We start from the raw sequence: 21,248 nt of genomic DNA, 5'->3' as shown, positions 1-21,248 counted from the left end.
AATGGAGCCCTGTTAGACTCTATGGACTCACCCTCATGCGCCCCATTTAATTGTGGGAATCTGCATATGTATAGATCCATATGGCAACATTTTAGGAGAGCTGCTGCCAGAGAGAAGTACGCCTTTGACTCTTTTTTTTTTTTTTTCAAATGTGCAACATAACCTAAATATTTTTATTGTTAGGTTATACTCTTTGGAGTCCTGTTAGCAATTATAGGCAGGTTTTCTGAACTCACTTCAAGACAGAGTTAGTTCTACACGGGCTGTATGGTCAGCAGGTGTTTGTGAGGTTGCCAAGCCACACTGTCTAGAGAGGGGCAGGGAGCGGGGAAGTTCTACTTAAGTTAGTGAGGCCAGTAAAGTTAACCCCTTTCTCTCCAGATGGAGGGGGTATGGGATGTCTAAACAACCCCTTTCCCCCTACATCAGCAGCATTTTCCTTTTAAGAATCTCTCTCTCTCTCTCTCTCTCTCTCTCTCTCTCTCTCTCTCTCTCTCTCTCTCTCTCTCTCTCCTCTCTCATTTCTCAGTTTGGTCAGGGGTTTTCTCAGATCATCCTACTTGTCATCTACACTTCTAGGAAAAGAATTCCTTACCTTTTCAAGAGAACCATCCTTTGTGGCTGCTTCTTCTTTGATCTCAGTGTCCATGGTCTGCTCTATAAATCAAAGACACCAACATCCAGTTGTGTTTGGGCTTTGTTCTTGCCTTTGGTCAGTGCTGTGTCTTTTTGTTGCCCATATGATCTATATCTCTGTGCTGAAAAGGTAATTCCTGAGAGGCTTGTTTCGTGCCTCCAAAGAGGTGTTTGTGTCAATAATTCTAAGTCAATGTCTACCTAGAATTTATCCTTAATTCTTTGAAAAGAACCCGGCTTCTTATATGATGTGCACTAAATCATAACAGCCATTCTTTCAGGCTGTATATTGCTTGCTTCTTGCAGTGCACCTTTGCCTTCACAAACTGTAAGTATACTGGCTAAACTAAATCATTGGCTCACTACTTTCATTCACCTACTCTGGCGACCATTACAAAGCCTTTGCAGGTTTTTGTGAGCCTTGCCTGGTAGAAGATGGAGTGGGGCAAGGGCAGGTGTTGCAGATGGGAGAACTAGCAATGCATTCACCTATTAGAGAGGGATAGCATCCTACCATTCTGTTGAGATCTTCTGTCCATTCATTATTGACTTATTACTTAATGAGCATGTGCACATTGACAGATGGAGTTTAACAGACTTTAGTTAAATGGGCAAGTGAGTGGGCACTTGGACTCCAATGCACCACGCCATGGATCAACATGAGTGAGGCACATTAGCTCTCCCACAAACAAGAGTAAACTTATGCGATGGTAAGGGCTGTGATATCACTGTTGGCGAGGAAGCAGTGGCCATCTGAACGGATGAGAAAGGAACAGATCCATGCTGGTGATTGGCACATCATGAAGTGCATCAGGATAGAAGAGACACAACAGAGAATGTTGATGAAGTCCCTACCGTAATTGCCCTCACAGAAGAAACAAATGGAGTGTGCTCACGACGGTTAAGTATTACAGAAACATGCTTTGGTGTTGCTGAATGGGTGAGCCAAGCTGGTTTCTTACCAGCCTGAGAATGATTGCAAATCACAGGCCACAAAGCTGTGCATAAATTGCTGCAGGCTAACTCTCTCAACACATTGCCCCCACTCCCTCCTTGTTCTTCCCACTTCCGGTGGGCTGGTCAACTGGCTGTGGGTGTGTGGGCAGCCCTGCACTTGGATTTCCCTCCATACGCCATAGTTTATTCTAAGCTATTTGTCTATTTCACACTCTGGTCACCTTCTCGGGAGCCTCTGCCTCTTACAATGCTTCATTTTAAATCACAGCATTGATCGGTGAGGGATCCTATTTGTTCCTGGTCTGCCCCTCTGCTTTGGATCTCAGTTGCTGAAGAACAAGAACATGCCCTCGGTGCATCCTAAGCACCCAGCACATAGTGGGGATTCAGTGATGTGTTTTTCTTTTGACTGGATGGGGTGAATCTATATCACATATTGAACTTCATTGAAATGATGGTAGAGTCATAAAGAAAATAGAAATGTGGAAGGAAATCTATATGAAAGGCTAATTTGATTGTGAGCATAAGATTTTCTGTAAGACAAATTACTAAACAGTCTTATTAATAAAAACCCGGAGCCAGATATTGGGGTGAAAACTGAGAGATCAAAGGAAGAGAACAAGCCAAGTCACAAGTTCTTACTGCTAGGAAATCCTCAGCCCAAGAGAGAGCTACTTCCTGTATACTCACACCTATATGCCTTTCTGTGCTTTGACATCTTACTTCCTTTCTCTGCCCAGCTTCATCACTTCCTATTTCTGTCCAGCTCTATCACTTCCTGTCTGTCTGTATAGACCTCCAGACCTCTATGATTAACTAGTGCTGGGATTAAAGGCGTGTGCCACCACGTCTGGCTCTGTTCCCAATATGGCCTTGAACTCACAGAGATCTGGATGAATCCCTGCCTCCCAAATGCTAGGATTAAAGGCGTGTGCTACCACTGCCTGACCTTTATGTTTAATGTACTCACTGGCTTTTTCATCTGATCCCCAGATAAACTTTATTGGGGTGCACAAATAAAATATCACCACAATCTACCTTTTCATTCTGTTGCAAAGAGACCCATACATGGGATTCTGGGATGGGAGGAGGGAAGGTAGTGATAACTACCAAGGACAAGCTAATGTTCCTTTCTCTTAGGGGCACAGTTGCTTACATCTTTGGCCCTGGTTCCCTCTTGTCCCAGGTTGTTGTGGTGACAGAATGAATGTTCCATTTTGATTTGGAGCGAGATGCTAAAGGCAATTCAGTTCAGCATGTATATAAACATATCCACTGAAGACAAAACTCAGGCCAACTATAATTCTACCTAGACCATGATGTCCCCTGTGTCTTTGATGCAATTGATATGAAATCTATAGAATAAAAATCCTTCTATTCTGTGGCCTGCCAGATTTCCGGGAGATTTGATACTCCCTTCTGTGTCTAAAGATCCAGGAACAAAACCAACTCTTTAGAAAGTATGTTCAAAACTTATGTACCAATGATTTTTTCAAAGGAGAGAGCATTCTAATACTAAGCCGAACCCTTTATTTAACAGTAGAATAAAAGCCATTTTTCCTCTCTCTGTCTGATTCCTGATTTCAACCACATAATCCTTTGACAGTGTGATTCAGTAGTTTTTGACACATCTGGAAATGGACGCTTTCCCTTCCCTTTGAAAAACAGCTTTCCTAATCTGTTTTACTTTAGAGATAACAAGATCCCTCTGCAAAGCAGTTACTTTATTAAAAAAACACCCAACAAGCATAAAGGGCACATCCAAACCTACAGCCTCACGGTTATCAACTCTCAGGTTTTTCATAAATATCCAATGGGCCCTGTCAAGTTCAAAACAGTCTCAGATGGAAACCCAGGGTTTTGTTAGGAAAAGCACAAATATCCAGCCCTTCATGTCCAGAAACAGGCATATCAATGCACGTGATGCCAAAACGGTTGTGCAAGGAAACACAAGGATGATTTCTGCTTTGTGTAAATGGAATTAAAGTGGCTGCTTTTGAAGTATGAACTAGAGTTGGGGGAAGGTGGAAGCTCAAACAACAACTTCCTCTTACAGGAACAGTCATGGAGACACACGGCCAGCTGCCTCCTCTGCTCAGATCCAGTGGCTCCTAAGTGTAGGTCTGCATTCACCACGGAGGAGCTCTTAGGGCTGGGGACCGGCCCTCAAAATTGCTGGGGCCCCAGAACCTGCTGTCTACAACAGCATTTCAGCTTGAGGATTGAGAGCCTTAGAGTTATCTACTCTCCACCGGGCTTCATAACGGCATATAAGTGGTTTGACCACCAGGTGGCGAAAGGTGCCTGAGGAAAGAAAGCTGTACACCAGCTGCCATCAGAAAAAGCAAAACAAACACCTCTGTATTCCGTCTCTCCCAGTTGATTCTGGTTCCACGTTAACACAAAGTGACCTCTATCATATGTATGTGTCCATGATGTTAGATGCCCTAACAACCAGGGTAACTAATTCTGGTTCTCTCTCTCTCTCTCTCTCTCTCTCTCTCTCTCTCTCTCTCTCTCTCTCTCTCTCTCTCTCTGAAGAGATCTACTCTTGGGAAGGAAGAAACACAAGGCAACAAAACCAGGATAAGGGATAAGAACTAACATGACAAAGAAATTCCGAATATGGCCAAGCTCTTAGGTAGCATCAGGAGGAGTGTTTAGGGCTAGGAAGAATTGTTCTGAGGTGAGGTAGAGAGCACTGCTGTCCCGTTCCTATGTCTTCATGGATGAACTAGCTATTGAAACCTCTCTGCTCTGACTTCCTTATTTGTTGAACTGGAGTAATAGCATCTTGCTCATTGGTTCAGGGTTTCTATAAAGCAGAAATATACAGAAGATCAATGCCATGGCTTGGGCTACAGCACCAACTTCTCTGTCTTCTCCCTTATATATCTACCCTGCTGACAGCTAGCAGGATGCCTTTCAAAAGTCTACTCACTTCTGACCTTTCCTTCTCCCCTCATCCAGATAGGAGAGATGTCAGGATGACCATAGTCAACACCAATTGAACTCCTATGGCTTGGGGGGACCTTACACTCCTCGTCAACACACCCTTTACTCTTATGAACTGTAACACACAGAGAGAAGAGCCCATAGCATGCCTGCCTTGTACAACAATTATAAAGAAAAGTTCCAGGGCCTCCTTCTTGTGAGCATCTCTAACAACCACAGCCTCATTTGAAACTCTGACTGGACTTTGTGTGTGTAGGGGATTGTTCAGGTTTCTACATATAGTTACCAACAGTGACACTTGTTTTTTTTTCCCTCTTCAAGCCATACTTTTATCTTATTTTCTTCTCTTGAGGAGTTGGCTAGCACAGAAAACAGGGCTCCTGGTACACATCTTGCCAATCTTGGAGGAAAAGGGCTCACATTTTCATTGTGGTATATACTGTTTATTGTCATAAAAACCACTTCTATAAAACTGAGGAACTGTCCTACTCTTGCCAGTTTGCTAAGGATTTTTTCATTGGTTACCATAGAAATTTAAATGCCTTTTATACTTATAATCTATAAACTGATCTGTGTTTTTCATTAATGTTAATCAATAAATCATACTGCTTTTTTTACAATTATGTATTTTCCTTCTGATTCTCTTACAATGTAATTTTGTTGGGAGATACTATTATCGTTTGGTGTCTGCTTGGTAGACTTTCTCATATTTCATCTCAAAATTTTATAACCATGCTCATGAATATATCTATGCTCATGAGCTTGCTTGTTTTCTGACAATCTTGGTGAATATAATGTTTATGCTAACTTTACAAAATGCTGACTTTACAAGGGAGGATATTGTACCTTCTATTTTCTGGAATGATTTTTGTTGAGATTACAACGATCGATTTTCTGAGTGTTTGGTATCATTTGCCAGTGACACACCAGCTCCAGGATGGATATGCCCTACTGAGTGTGATTTTCAAACAATTAAATCAATTGCTTACAAGACTATTTAGGTTTCCTATTGTTTGATCATTTTTTTTTTTTTGGGTAAATTATCAACTTCCAGTCATTTGCCCATTTCATTCTCAAATTTAGTAGACTAAAACTGTTTACCTTCTCTTTCTGTTTTGTGGCAGTGGGGATTGAACCTGGGGCCTTGCGGATGCCACGCAAGGACTCTACGAAGGACTTTATCCCCTGGACTCTTTTCATTTTTAATGTTGGGACAGGGTCTCCCGGGGGAACCTACACTGGCCTTGAACTCAGTCTGTAGCCCAGATGGTCCTTGGACCTGTGATCTTCTTGCCCCAGGCTCTAGTAGATGTGGTTCCAGGCAGCTCCTCCAGGCTCAGCTCTCTCCATCTTTTTAATCTCTACAGGATCTGAGTGAAGTCTGCCTCTTTCTCCCTGACAGGATTTTTATTTCTGAGAAGGTATCACTCTTGATATGGATATTTGTGCCTTCTCATCTGTTTTTGTAACTAGCCTTATAAAACGTTTGGTAATTTAACTTGCCTTTTTCAGATAGCCAACATTTGTGGTTTTGTTCTTCTAGTCCATTGATTTACTTCCATGTCATTGTTTTCCTCTGCTATTTCATTTGGCCTTTTTTTTTTTTCATCACTATGGTTAGGTCTCAGGAAGCACATATGTCCAGAAATGAGCTCAACCTGGACTATAGAAGGATTTCTGGTGGTTAGATAAAAGCCAGCATCCCTCAGGAACTTGGGAAGCAGGTGCCAGCCTGTCTGCCATAAGGAGTAATTTCTCTGACCTCTTGCAGAAGGGACATGTGGCTCTCCATTGACATGTGCCTGTGGTGCATATCAAAGCCCCCGCTGGCCTCCAGCCTCCTTCAGTCCCTATTTACAAGTAGCAGATACACATTTCAAAGCCCCCACATTCCTCCTCTACCCTAAACTCCCAGGCCATCTCCAGCTCAGGGCTTCCTTCTTCCCAGCTCTCATCATCTTTATAACTTCTATGATTTTCCTTGCTCTGCTTCCCTAGCCCAGGCCATGTCCAGTCTACTTCTTTCTCTCTTTGCTCTGGACTGTTCCAGATGTCTCTGGTTATTCTCTCTCGTCTCCCGAGCTCTGTTTCTCTCTTTCCCCTTTTCTCCATCCCTCTGTGTGGTGATATTTTGTTCATGCTCTAACAAATAAAGCTTGCCTGTAGATCAGAGTGCAGAGCTAGCCACTAGTTAGCCATAGAGGCCAGGCAGTGGTGGCACACACTTTTAATCCCAGCACTTAGGATCTCATGCCTTTGGTCCGAGCACTAGGGAGGAGAAAACAGGAAGTGATATGGCTGGGCAGAGAGAGGAATGTAAGGTGGGCAGAGCCCGGAGCTCATCCCTTTCAGGCTGAGGAGTTATGAGTTAGGAGGTGGCTGTGGCTTGCTCCTTTGTCTCTCTGATCTTTCAGCATTTACCCTGATATCTGGCTCCTGGTCTTTGTTATTAAGACTAATTAGGATTTGTGCTATGCCTCCCTCCTTGTCTGTCTTTCTGTTTGTCTCTTATCCATAATACCCTTCCACCCCCCTATCATGGAGCAGCCACTTTGGTGTTTTCTTAATGTTGCCCCTTTGTATAGCTAAATAATTTGGGGTTGAAGTTTAACTAGTTAACTTTCAGGATCTTTCTGGAATGTGCTAATTCAAAGCTGTCAGTGTGTCAGCATAATCTTCTTCAGCTGTATCATATACATTTTTATGCTCAGTGTTTTTTTTATTATTACTCAGTTTAAAATAGTTCCTAACTCCTAGTTCCTTTTTATGCCCAGTGTTTTTATTATTTCTCAGTTCAAAATAGTTCCTAATTCCTACTGTAAGGTTTTCTTTCACCTAGATGTGATATGTAGGTGTATTTCCTAGTTTTCAGTCATATGGTACCTCCTTTTTGCAATTAATGTCCACTATGTCACTGTATTATAAGACTATATTCTGTGTAATTTTAGTCCTGTGAAAATTTACTACAATTGGTTGTACAGCAAAGGATAAAGATAATATTTCATAAATAAACATACTTGCTACCTCCAAGAAGCTGTGGTATTATGGAGGTCTTACTGGTCATGTGAATGGTTACAGAAAGTAGCAAGACATACTAACAAGACATAAAGGAAGTATAGCTCAACTATGACATCTCTTGGCTACAGCACATAATATGGGGGAAAGGGACAAGGTGCAAAGAGACTTTAGGATAAGGATGTGATGCTAGAAACATGTGAAGGAGACCACACTCCCTTCATCAGGTAGTAGGTAGATGTTGAGAATGATATGCAGGGACATAGAGGAGCTGTGTTTCAGGTAGACAGTCACAGGACAGCTGTGTGTAAGGCACATGCAGATTCAACCCAGTGCACTTGGTACCTCCTAATGCTACTTATAGGGCTGTACCTGAGGATTAAAGTAAAGTAAACCTGAGCTAAAATAAGAGCAATAAGGAAGGTACACCCATCGAGTACTGGTTTCGTGCCAAGCTCTATTTATACTTGGCATTTGTTAGGTCATTACAAATAATTTTAAAGTAATTTTACCATGCAACCATGAAGTACTAATGGTGAAAGTTTTAATGATGTTCATTGTACTGAGCTGCCTATGGGAAGAGTGAACTGAGAGGATGCTTTGAAAAACAGAGTTGGGAAGGAAGGACCGAGAAACCACACTCTGTACATTTACTTAACCAATTAATTTAGATACTGAGTCTTTTTTCAGATGAAGTAAATAAGCATTTACCTTTAAATGATCCCTTTTGAACTTTGCTCTCTTTTTGTGTCTAAGCATAACGGAGTCTACACGCACTTTCACTTACCCAAGGACTCTGGTTGGGGACACATGGACCCAATGGTCTCCTTCTCTGATAGCTGTCGCATGGTGTCAGAAACAGAAGGCTTCACGCTGCTGGCAGCAGGCTGATCGGTATCCGGGGAATTTCTGTATCTCTCAGCTTCTGGCTCAGCCTTTGACAAATTCTGGTCTACAAATAGTGTTCTGTCTTTGTTCTCGGTGACTAGTCAGGACGAAGAGCATCTATTGGATACAGTACCGGGGTGGCTGCCCCTCACCCCTTCCATGCAGCTTACCTGTCCCTGGCTTGGCCTTCTGGGTGCTCATCCTGTGCATGCACCGCTGCCTTATCTGCTTAGCAAACCTGGCAGGGTGGTCCCACGGAATGTTGAAATTCTCAATGTCTGTCGGACTGACCACCTCAGCGGGCTTGAGCTGTCCTGCCTCGTCCACCTCTGAGAGCTTCAGGCTCTCAAAAGTAAACACTTTGAAGGCTCGTTCTACTTCATTCCAGCTCAGCACTTCTGCAAGAGAGCAGGCCCCCTGCCTTGAGGAAGGCTCTTATTAGTACAAGATACAGGGCTGACCCAAGGGCAGCTGAAGAGTGCCAATGGTTCATGCCATGATGGGTGCTGACCTCACTTAAAATACAGACTTCAAAAGTCTTCATCAAATATCAAAGGGCCCAAATACTAAGAAAATCACAGTTCAGATGTAACAGATCTGAGGGATACATCCAAACAACTTCATGGCTTGATCAGTGTTTGGTACCCATGCTCACTTGCCTGAACTTTCCACAGTACTGTATTGATTTAAATACCATATATTTAAGGTTTTGTTTTGGCACAGATGGCTTTTGAAATTTGTCATTTATGTCTATGACACTTAGAAGATTTCTCTGTAAATTCAGGTTCAGAAAAAGCCTCCTTTGAGAACTGCTACTTTCCATATTTGTGCTTCAAAGTTTATCAGAGCTCGGTTGTCTCTATTCAACTGCATCCGTCAAACAGTCACTAAGGAGCTTTTGAGCAAAGAAGGCACACGGCCTGATGGACATCCTCTGAAAGGTGTTCTGGTTGTTGCACGGATAAAAGACTCCTAGTGAAAAGGTGAAAACACATAAGGTGGTCGGGATGCCTTTGAAAGAGCCCGGGGAGCTGTGGTGGACCAGCCTGGCGTGGCACTGGGCCATGGCAGATATGGGATATAAGTGAAAAGGAAGCAGGGTGACTGCAGGGTTCAGTCTGTATCAGAGTCCCAAGAGTAGTCTGAGATGAGATGGGATTCTCAATGTGCATGTGCGTGCATGCATGTGCGTGTGTGTGTGTGTGTGTGTGTGTGTGTGTGTGTGTGTGTGCAAGTCTTTTGATGTGCTGTTGAATTTGGTTTGCAAGTATTTTCTTGATGAGTTTAATATCTACATTCATTAGAAATATTGATTTATAACTTCCCTTTTTTTAAAAAAATCTATGAGAATGTCATACATGCATACAATATATTTTGATCATGCTCACCCCCTGCCGCTCCTCTCTTCAACTTCTCCCTTCATCCCCTGGCATCCTCCTCCCTCATGTAATGGCCCCTCCCTCCTACTCTCCTTCCTCTCATGAGAGCATGCTAGCTTGGATCTGCTCACTCTTTAGTGGCATGCTAACAAGGGGCCGTCTCTTCATCCTTTACCCCCAGGACTAGGGTCAGTTAAGGCTCAGAGAAGGCACGTGAGCTTTATATGATGTTTGCCTTCCCTTTAGCTTAGTAAGGAAATGTCCCTAGTGAGAGCATCCAAGGGCCAGAATTTCAATCATGGATCTGCAACCCTGGAACTATTAGTTTAGCTTGCCAGGATTTCAGATTTCTTATCCGGAAATACATTTGGACTAGGTGAATTCTGAAGTTCATTTCAGTTAGGAGATTTTATGGTTCTACAATACATCTTTCTTCATATTTCAGTTTCTGTAGCTGGCAGTGTAGCTCAGTGGTAGGGAAACTGCCTATCTTGTACCAAGTCCTAGATTCAATCATCAGTACTGAAAAAAAAAAAGAAATTTAATTTCTGGCTATAAATACTGCTTTCAGAAGTCCATCTCAGGATGGCGTTAGACAGGGATTTTTAATTGCTCCTCATCACACCACTTTTTCTTTCCTTTCCACCCTCCTGTGCAGGGATGATTCAAGGAAGTGCTCACAATCCACCAAGTGGATACCACATTCAAATTCAGACGACCCAGATCTTCCGTTTCTTCTCTTTGACCCGCAAAGAATTGTGGAGTGACTCAGGTAAAGAGATAGAAGAAAACAATCTGCCACCTATCAGTCCTCAGTGAAGAATGGACAAGAGGCATGGTTATTGTGAAAAAAAAAAAAACCTGCTTTGTAAAGAAGGGTGAGCAGCATCCTGGATTCCCGGGAAAGCACCCGAAAGGAACTGGGAGGCAAAGACATGCAGAGAGAGTTTAACATGGAACTTGTATACGAGACACCAACAAGAGTGGCTTGTATTTAAATCTGCCTCTCATGGTCTCTTCTGTTCTCTTCGACCCTCACTATGTTGCAACCTGGGGAAGAGCCCCAGGCTAACCACTTGACCAAATTAACAGATGATGACGGTCCAGACTTCAACATCCTCGGTCACATGAAGAGTGGAAACACAGCTGCCCACTTAGGCAGTGGGGATGGTGTGAGGCAGAGTTGTTTCTCATGATGAGGTGCAGTTATAAGGTTCCTGGGGACTTCCTAATATACTACCCAGAATCATTCGGTGGCTGTATTTTACACTGGAATATAATGCATTTTATTATCAGCACAGATAGACTGACAAGTACAAATGTGTCCAATGTATTGATTCAGGCTGGATAGAAGAAGGATATTTCTTGGTGGTGGTGGCTCACACCTGCAGAGGTAGGCGGATTTCTGTGAGTTCAAGGCCAGCTTGGTCTACAGATCAAGTTCCAGGACAGCTGGGGCTACATAAAGAAACCCTGTCTTGAAACAAACACACACACAAAACAACAACAACAAAAATAAAAGCAAAAAACCCCAAAAACTAAAAACCAAAACCAAAAACAGAAGAAGAGGAGGAGGAGGAGGCAGAGGAGGAGGAAGACTTCAAGTTTCCATTGAGCATAATTCTAGAATTCTAAAATGACTCATGCTGCTTGAAACTAGAGTATGAGACTCCAGACTGACAGTGCTCAGTTAGGGCAAAGTCGTCTGCTCAGACTTTCTCTTCCCATTCCTCAGGGAATGCCACTGTGCTGTGTGGTTTGTGTGGTTTTCTACAATCATAAAGGGGTTCATTCCGTGATGAGGCCTTTTTATTTTTCATTTTTTCTTTTCTGGGAAAGGGACTATGGTGGGAGGTTTTTGTTCATCTTTATATTTTTATGGATATATGAGCCATTCCTCCTCGTAAGTAGGATGGATTACATCACCCTTAAATGATGCCAGTAGGGATGTGGGATAGAGGGACTCAGGGAAGTGTTGTGGTTAAGGAAATATAGTGGAAAGAAAACCCAGTACATCAAATTGCAGAATGCTACACGTCAGAGCTGCCACATAGCTAGTGACAGCTCTGTTAAAGGCAAGAGAGTTGTAACTTGTCAAACCTCAGTCTCTGGAAGGCCTTTCAATGATCAAATTGTTTTGTTTTTTTTTTGGGGGGGTACAATTTAAAGGGGACATGTGACTATTAGTTAAGTTGAATATACAAAGCAATGAACTCACCATTTGTACAGAAATGCATAAGCTCGTGGATGGTGGCGAGTCTCCTAGTGCTGTTCCATGGAGGGGGCAGAGGGAACTGAAGGAATTCCCACAGTGGCAGCCTGGACTGCATCTCCTGCTCAATTTGAACTGGGTCAAAATTCTTCTGGTCCTTGCAAGAAAAGAGAGAGAGCGAGCAACATGTCAGAAAACATTAAAGAGAGCTGTCAAATACCTTATGCATACGGAGAAGGCTAAACATGATATCTCCATTCTCATTATCTGGAAACAGGGGAGATCAGGGGTAATTGAGGATGACAAATGCAGTATTTGGGATAAGGTCAAAAAAGCTAGTTTTCACTTTTCTAGAAGTTCCTGGAACACAGAAACAACTGAGCCTTCATACTTGGTGATAAGCTGCCGAAGTTTCTCGTGCATTATCTACCCCATCTGAGATCCTCTGATGGCCTCCGCTAGTATTTCATAGCAGCAGCTATTTAAAGCAAACGCCCATGATGTTTTTCAAGATTCATTTTTATTTACGTGTATGTGTGTACGTCTGTGTGTAGATGCCACTGGAGGCCAGAAGAGATCCCCTGGAGCTGGAGTTACACACAGTTCTGAGCTGCCTGACATGGGTTTTAGGGATGAACCTGGGTCCGCTGCACCAGCAGCGAGTAATCTTAACTGCTCAAGCACTTCTTCAGCACCTGACCATAAACTTTTAATGCAAATCTAATAGTGGTGATAATCAAGTCAGTGGTTAACTCGAACTCTGTGATTAGGCAAGTGTTCTTTGCTGACATACTTCTCCCCTCTCAGCCCCTGTTTTCTGAGCCCCCATGTCAGCAGGTATCTATTCTATATCAGTCCATTAGCATTGGTTGATAAGATCATCCAACGAGATCCCCAGAACTAATGAATCATAAGCACACCTCTTCTCACCAGCTATGGGAGGGAGGTGGCCTAATTATTACCTTCAGTGCATACTTCTTATGGGCGTGGGCGTCATGGTAGTTCAGTAGGAGAGGACCTTTGGGGGCTGCTTTGCTTTCGCTTTCTCCTTCACTTAGGAAGATCTCATGGAGATTCTATTTAAATTAAAATAATATCAATGTAGTGAGATAAGATACATACTGGTTTTCAAAGTACAAAAACTTGGATTCACTCATGTTCTGACCTTCTTTTCCTTCTCAGATAGGGAGAGCGAAGGCAGGATGGAGACGATGTGAGCTGCAATTCTGTAGTCTAACCCATCTGCTCTGGGGGGTGGCTCCACCAAACTCGGGGGGATGAGGTCTTCCTCAGTTGCTATGACCTATTGAGGAAAACAGCTGGGGGTGAGTGGGTTAAAAGTCAGTTCTTTGCTGATGCATTCCCATTGCTCTTAACAAGGAGGAGGCAGGTCCACTGAAATACCAGCGCCCATGGCAACAATGTGTCACCGATGACAAAAATAAAAGAGAAAATGCTTGCAATCCCTGCATTAGATATCATTTTAATACCTGCATTAAAATAGATGATACCAGCTAGAAGTAGAAAGCAGTAAACTTGACAACAGTAAGAGTTACAATACAGATTTTTTAAAGTACTCATTCTTTCTCATAAGACCCTGAAAATAGTGCTCACAAAACTTTGGATTCAGCATATACTTAAGCATATGTTTACTACCTGCCGGGTACTGTGTGGTATCTGCACACATAGTAACTCCCATGAGCCTCACTGCCACTAGCTGGCATGTATATCATTTTCCATTTGATAGAGAATAAAACAAAGGTGAGTGACTTAATTGTTTAATCCAACTCTACATGTTTTAAACCGAAGAATAGGGAGGTCAGGCCAAGTCATTATTCATTTCGTTTGTTTGTTTTTTGTTTTGTTTTCAAATATAGAGAAATGTAGAATAATGAGATAAGTAATAGATAATAGTTACTTTAATGTGGGCAAAGCAAGGTCTAGAAGGGTTAAATGTCTTGTTCAATTTTGCTTGGGTAGCAAGTCAAAGAAGTTGAAATACAACTAAATACCTAATATAGACATCTAATAAACAGTCTTCCTTTTCGCCTTTAAGTATTAGCATCATTGTTATAATTTCATACTCTTCTACAAGGCTGATCAGCTTTGGCAGCAGTGACATTCTGAATTAGTTATTTGAATTTTTGGGGAGTGCTGCCCTGCACACTATTTAGTGGCGTCCTTCCCATTGTTGTGAACCCATCTCCTCTACTCATTGCAAAGTGTCTTCAGGGGAGTCAAATAACTCCCTGTTGAGAATCACTGCTCTCAGAGAAAAGAGTCCCAGGTTCTTTACCTTTGATAAATACCCAGTCTTTCAAAACACTCACTTCTGTTGCTATTTCTTATCTTCCAGTTATCTCATAGATTCATTAACATCGTAAAGGAAAATTAAAACTGCTCTATGTCTGAAATGCTGAACTCTTACATCTAGTACTGTAAAATGGCACCCGCTACTTCATTGTTTGGTTTTCTTGCCCCCTCAACTCTCAGGTCTTTATTCATCCCACACATATCTACCAGGAGCCTGTCAGTCAAGGGGCAAAGTGGGGCTCCTCAGCCATCCTTCTGGTTAACTGGAACTTAGTAGGTATTTATGGAACAGTCACTGTTTTGAGTTCATTTGAATAAAATAGGAGAATCTGGTAAACAAAGTCATGAGAATGCAACATTTAGAGGTTTTAGAGACTCAAGCTTTTTTCGAATACATTGACATAATAAAACCATTGGTCTCACTAAAACTTTCCAAGGTAAAGGAAACTGTTAATGTTAACTATCTAGAAAATGGAGTCAGTACACATTTAAAAAAATACCCTGGAGGTAACAGAGATGATAGAGTCTGAAAAAGACTTTAAAGGAAACCTTGTATAGGCATGGAGAGATGACTCAGTGGTTAAGATCCTTGCTTTCCAGAGGACCTGAGTTCTGTTCCCAGCACTGAGGTCTGGTGGCTCACAATTGTCTGGAACACCTGCTGCAGGGGATCTGATACCCTCTTCTGACCCCTGTGGGCACACACGTACCCAGTAGTAAACACATACACATAATTAAAAATAAGGTCTTTTTAAAGAAGGAATGTTTATGTCATGTGTGGCCATTTATGTGCCAGGGAGAGAACTTCTGTGACCCAAGGACAAGAATAAGCCATTGTGAAATGAATTAGAGAACTTACAAACTACAAATGTGCTTGCTAAAACACAACTTCAATAGCAGACTAGCTCCAGGGAACAGAGGAACAGCAGGGAGTTAAGCTAGAAATCCTCACTCAAGAAAGTCGAAAGAGGCTGGCGGTGGAGGTACATGTCTTTAATTCCAGCACTTGGGAGGCAGAGCCAGGAGGATCTCTGTGAGTTTGAGGCCAGCCTGGTCTACAGAGTGAGATCCAGGACAGCCACCAAAACTACACAGAGAAACCTTGTCTCAAAATAAACAAACAAACAAAAAAGAGAAAGAAAATTTGAAGACATGGAAAATCCTGAGGTGACATCCTTCCAAACAGCACTTGAAGATATAAGAGATTTCCTGAGGGTCCACTCAGTGAGTTAGCAGCTCAGTGTCTTAGTTGGGGTTACTATTTGTGCTATGAAACACCAAGACCAAAGAAATTTGAGGAGGAAAGGGTTTATTCAGCTTATGCTTCCATATCACAGTTCATCATCAAAGGGAAGTCAGGGTAGGAACTCAAACAGGCCAGGGACCTGGAGGCAGGAGTGGATGCAGAAGCTATGGAGAGGTGTTGCTAACTGGCTTGTTCATCATGATTTGCTCAGTCTGTTTTGTTATAGAACTCAGGACCACCAACCCAGGGATGGCACTACCCACAGTGGACTGGGCCTTCCCCATTAATCACTAATTAGGAAAATGTCATAAGCCCACTCCCTAGATTCTGTTCCCCAAATCCATTCCACCACCAGCCCCTCCCATGCCAGCCCTGAGGCCAGGCTCTGTCCCCAACCCCTGGATATTCCTGCTGCTCAGGTTTAGGCCACACCAGTCAGAAGAACAATGACCCACCCCTACCCCCCACCCTCCCCGCTGCACCAAAGGCCAAGCTAATCTCCAGAAAGCCAGCTCCCAACTTGGACAGAAACTCCCTACTAGATTAGAGGTCACACTGGCCATCAGAAGTCCAGGCTACAAAGAATAGAAGACCAAAGAGGAAACACACCAAGGAACACAACACACATCCAACAAAGACAAACTCAGAAATCAAGACCTAGACCTAATCATCCTAAACCCTGATGCCTAAATGCCAGAGTAAGAATACAATCAACAGCAGCCAGGGCAATTTGGCACCACCAGAGCCCAGCTAGCCTATGACAGCAAGTCCTGAATATTCCAAAGCAGCTGAAGCACAAGAAAGTGACCTTCAAACAACTTTATGGTAGGAGTCCTTAAAAAGGAAATGAAAAACTCCCTTAAAGAAATTGAGGAAAAGACAACCAAAAAATTGGAGGAAATCAATGAATCCCTTAAAGAATGCCAAGAAAGCCAATAAAAACAAACAGGTGAAAGAAACCATTTAAGACCTGAAAATCAAAATAGAAGCAATAAAGAAAACATCAACTGAGGGAATTCTGGAAATGGAAAATCTGGGAAAGCAAACAGGAACTACATATGAAGAGAGAATCTGTGTTGAAGATATAATAGAAGAAATAGATTCATGGGTCAAAGAAAATGTTTAATCTAAAAAACTCCTAGCAAAAAATATCCAGGAAACCTGGGACAGTGTGAAAAGACCAAAACCTAAGAATAATAGGAATAGAAGAAGGAGAAGAATCCCAGCTCAAAAACTCAGAAGGTCTATTTAAAAAAATCATAGAAGAAAATTTTCCTAACCTAAAGAAGAATACACCTATAAAGGTACAAGAAGCTTACAGAACACCAAATAGAGTTGATCAGAAAAGGAAGTCCCTGTGCCACATAATAATCAAAACATTAAACATACAGAAAAAAGAAAGAATATTAAAAGCTGCAAGGGAAAAATTCCAAGTAACATACACAAGGCAGACAGACCTATTAGAATTACACCCGACTTCTCAACAGTGATTCTAAAAGCCAGAAGGGCCTGGATTTAGTAATGTTTCTTTTACAAACGTGGGTGCCCTTGCATTTGGGGCACAAATGTACAGAATTGAGATGTCATCCTGGTGGATTTTTTCTTTAATGAATATAAAATGTCCTTCTCCATGAGACCACAGATGCCATCCCAGACTACTACACCCAGCAAAAGTTTCAATCACCATAGATGGAGAAAAAAAAAGATACTTCATGACAAAGTCAAATTTAAATAACATCTATCCACAAATCCAGCCCTACAGAAGGTACTAGTAGGGAAACTCTAATCTGAGGAGGGTAACTACACCCAAGAACACAGAGGCAAAAGATAATCTCACACCAACAAAATCCAAAGAAGGAAAACACACACACACACATGCACACACACACACACACACACACACACACATACACACACACACACACACAACCACCACCACTACCAACAACAAAATAACAGGAATTAACAATCATTGGTAATTAATATCTCTCAGTATCAATGAACCCAATTTCCCAATAAAAAGACACAGGCTAACAGGGTGGATATGAAAACAGGATCTATCCTTCTGCTGCATACAAGAAATGCACCTCAACTTCAGAGATAGACATTAGCTGAGAATAAAGGGTTGGTAAAAGATTTTCCAATCAAATGGACCTAAGAAGAAAGCTGGAACAGCTATCCTAATATCTAACAAAATAGACTTCAAACTAAAATTAATCAAAAAAGATGGAGAAGGACATTTTATATTTGTTAAAGAAAAAATCCACCAGGATGACATCTCAATTCTGAACATCTATGCCCCAAATGCAAGGGCATCCGTGTTTGTAAAGAAACATTACTAAAGCTTAAATCACACATGGAACCCCACACATAATAGTGGGAGATTCCAACAGCCCACTCTCACACCAACGGACAGGTTGTCCAGACAGAAACTAAACAGAGAAATAATGGAACTAACAGACGTTATGACTCAAATGGACCTAACAGATATCTACAGAACATTTCACACAAACACAAAAGAATATGCCTTCTTCTCAGCACTTCTTGGAATGTTCTCCAAAATTGACCACATACTCAGTAACAATCCAAGTCTCAATAGACACAAGAAAATTAAAATAACCTCCAGTATCTTATCAGACCACCATGAATTAAAGCTGGATTTCAGTAACAATAGAAACAACAGAAAACCTATAAACTCATGAATCTGACCAACTCTACTGAATTATCACTGATTCAAGGAAGAAATAAAGAAATTAAAGACTTCCTAGAATTCAATGAAAATGAAAGTACAACATACCCAAACTTATGGGACACAATGAAAGTGGTGCTAAGAGGAAAACTCACAGCACTAAATGAATGCCTTCATAAAAAGAAATTATAGAGATCTCACACTAGTGACTTAACAGCACACCTGAAAGCTCTAGAACAAAAAAGAAGCAGATACACCCAAGAGGACTAGAAGGAAGGAAATAATCAAACTCAGAGCTGAAATCAGTAAAATAGAAACCAGGAGAACAATTGAAAGAACCAATGAAACAAAGGATTGGGTTTTTGAGAAAAATCAACAAACCCCTATCCAAACTAACTAAAAGGCAGAGAGAGACTATCCAAATTAACAAAATCAGAAAAGAAAAGGGGGACATAACAACAGATACCAAGGATAGCCAAAGAATCATTAGGTCATACTTCAAAAAACCTGTACTCCACAAAACTGGAAAATCCAAAAGAAATCAATAATTTTCTTGATAGATACCACTTACCAAAATTAAATAAAGATCAGATAAACAATTTAAATAGACCTATAACCTCTAAGGAAATAGAAGCAGTCATTAAAAGTCTCCCAACCCCTCAAAAAAAGCCCAGGGCTAGATGGTTTTAATGCACAATTCTACTAGACTTTCAAAGAAGAGCTAATACCAATACTCCTCAAATTATTCCACAAAATAGAAGCAAAAGGAACATTGTCAAATTCATTTTCTGAGGTCATAGTCACCTTGATACCCAAACCACACAAAGACTCAACAAAGAAAGAGAATTACAGACCAATTTCCCTCACGAATATTGATGCAAATAAATTCAGTAAAATACTCACTAACCAAATCCAAGAACACATTGAAAAGATCATCCACCATGATCAAGTGGGCTTCATCCCAAAGACTCAGGGATGGTTCAACATACAAAAATCTATTAATATAATCCATCATATAAACAAACTGAAAGAAAAAAACCCACATGATCATCTCATTAGATTCTGAAAAAGCCTTTTACAAAACCCAACAACCCTTCATGATAAAGGTCTTAGAGAGATCAGGGATACAAGGGACATACCTAATAATAATAAAGGCAATATACAGCAAGCTGATTGCCAACATCAAATTAAATGGAGATAAACTTAAAGCAATTCCACTAAAATCATGCAAGACAAGGCTGTCTACTCTCTCCATATGTATTCTCAACATTGCACTTAAAGTTTTAGCTAGAGCAGTAAGACAACTGAAAGAGATCAAGGGAATACAAATTTGAAAGGAAGAAGTTGAAGTATCACTGTTTGAAGATGATATGATAGTATACATAAGTGATTGCAAAAATTCCATCAGAAAACTCCTACAGCTGATAAACACCTTCATCAAAGTGGCTGGATGCAAAATTAACTAACAAAAAATCAGTAGCCCTCCTATATACAAACAATAAATGAGCTGAGAAAGAAATTGGAGAAACAGCACCCTTTACAACAGGCACAAATAATATAAAATACCTTGGTGTAACTCTAACCAAACAACAAGAACTTCAAATCTTTGAAGAAAGAAATTGGTGAAGATATCAGAAGATAGAGAGACCCCCCATGCTCATGGACCAGTAGGATTAACATAGTAAAAATGGTCATCTTACCAAGAGCAATCTACAGATTCAAAGAAATCCCCATCAAAATTCCAACACAATTCTTTACAGACCTAGAAAGAACAATACTTAATTTCATATGGAAAAACAAAAAACCCAAGATAGCTAAAACAATCCTGTTCAATAAGAGAACTTCTGGGGGTATCACTATCCCTGATTTCTAGCTCTACTACTACAGGGATATAGTAATAAAAACCAAATAGCATTGGCATAAAAACAGATAGGCTGATCAGTGGAACTGAACTGAAGACCCAGAAGTAAATCCACCCGCATATGGACACGTGTATATGTGTGTGTGTGTGTGTGTGTGTGTGTGTGTGTGTGTGTGTGTGTGTGTGTGTGTGTGTTTGACAAAGAAGCCAAAATTATACAATGGAAAAAAAAATTTCAACACATAGTCCTGGTCTAACTGGATGTCAGGATGTAGAAGAATTCAAATAGATCCATATCTATTACCCTGCACAAAACTCAAGTCCAAATGGATCAAAGACCTCAACATGAAACCAGACACACTGAACCTGATAAAAGAGAAAGTGGGGAATAGCCTTGTACTCATTGGCAAAGGAGACAACTTCCTGAACAGAACACCTATAGCACAGGTACTAAGATCAATAATTAATAAATTGGACTTCATGAAACTGAAAATCTTCTGTAAGGCAAAGGACACAGTCAAAAGGAAAACCAGCAGTCTATAGAATGGGAAAAGATCTTCACCAATCCCACATCTGACAGAGGCCTGATATTCCAAATATGTAAAGAACTCAAGAAACTATATATCAGCAAACCAAATAATACAATTTAAAAATGAGGTACAGATCTAAACAAAATTCTTGACAAAGGAATCTCAAATGGTCAAGAAGCATTGAAAGAAATGTTCAAATCCTTAGCCATCAGGGAAATGCAAATCAAAGTGACTCTGAGATTCCATCTTACCTCTGACAGAATGGCTAAGATATCTACCTCAAGATCCAGCTATACCACTTTTGGGCACATACCTAAATGACACTCCACCATACCACAAGGACACTTGCTTAACTATATTCATAGCAGCTTTATTCATAATAGCAAGAAACAACCTAGATGCCCCTCAACCAAAGAATGGATAAAGAAAATGTGGTACATTTACACAATGGAGTATTACTCAGCTGTTAAAAACAATGACATCATGAAATTTTCTGGCAAATGGATGGAATTAGAAAAGATCATCCCGAGTGAGGTAACCCAGACCCAGAAAGACAAACATGGTATG

At 41.2% G+C, this 21,248-nt stretch overlaps 1 protein-coding gene and 1 long non-coding RNA gene across 2 annotated transcripts in view; one reads left to right on the top strand and one right to left on the bottom strand.

The window, feature by feature from the left end:
- Spag17 (sperm associated antigen 17) overlaps positions 1–21,248 on the bottom strand; it is a 234,269-nt gene that overhangs the window by 105,662 nt on the left and 107,359 nt on the right. The window contains exons 11-16 of the mRNA XM_052731519.1: positions 13,208–13,345; positions 13,005–13,118; positions 12,049–12,199; positions 8,622–8,849; positions 8,351–8,548; positions 596–657 (exon numbers count right to left, since the gene is read on the bottom strand). Coding sequence (XP_052587479.1) covers positions 596–657; positions 8,351–8,548; positions 8,622–8,849; positions 12,049–12,199; positions 13,005–13,118; positions 13,208–13,345 — 891 coding nt within the window. The remainder of the gene's footprint in view (positions 1–595; positions 658–8,350; positions 8,549–8,621; positions 8,850–12,048; positions 12,200–13,004; positions 13,119–13,207; positions 13,346–21,248) is intronic.
- Positions 8,734–11,629, top strand: LOC128106199 (uncharacterized). Its single transcript, XR_008216626.1, has 2 exons — positions 8,734–9,434; positions 10,489–11,629. It is a non-coding gene; the product is annotated as an uncharacterized LOC128106199 (long non-coding RNA).

Source organism: Peromyscus californicus, unplaced genomic scaffold (genome assembly GCF_007827085.1).
Source record: "Peromyscus californicus insignis strain IS unplaced genomic scaffold, ASM782708v3 Scaffold_9__1_contigs__length_137607984, whole genome shotgun sequence".
NCBI lineage: Eukaryota > Metazoa > Chordata > Mammalia > Rodentia > Cricetidae > Peromyscus > Peromyscus californicus.
This window is presented reverse-complemented; position numbering and strand designations above follow the sequence as displayed.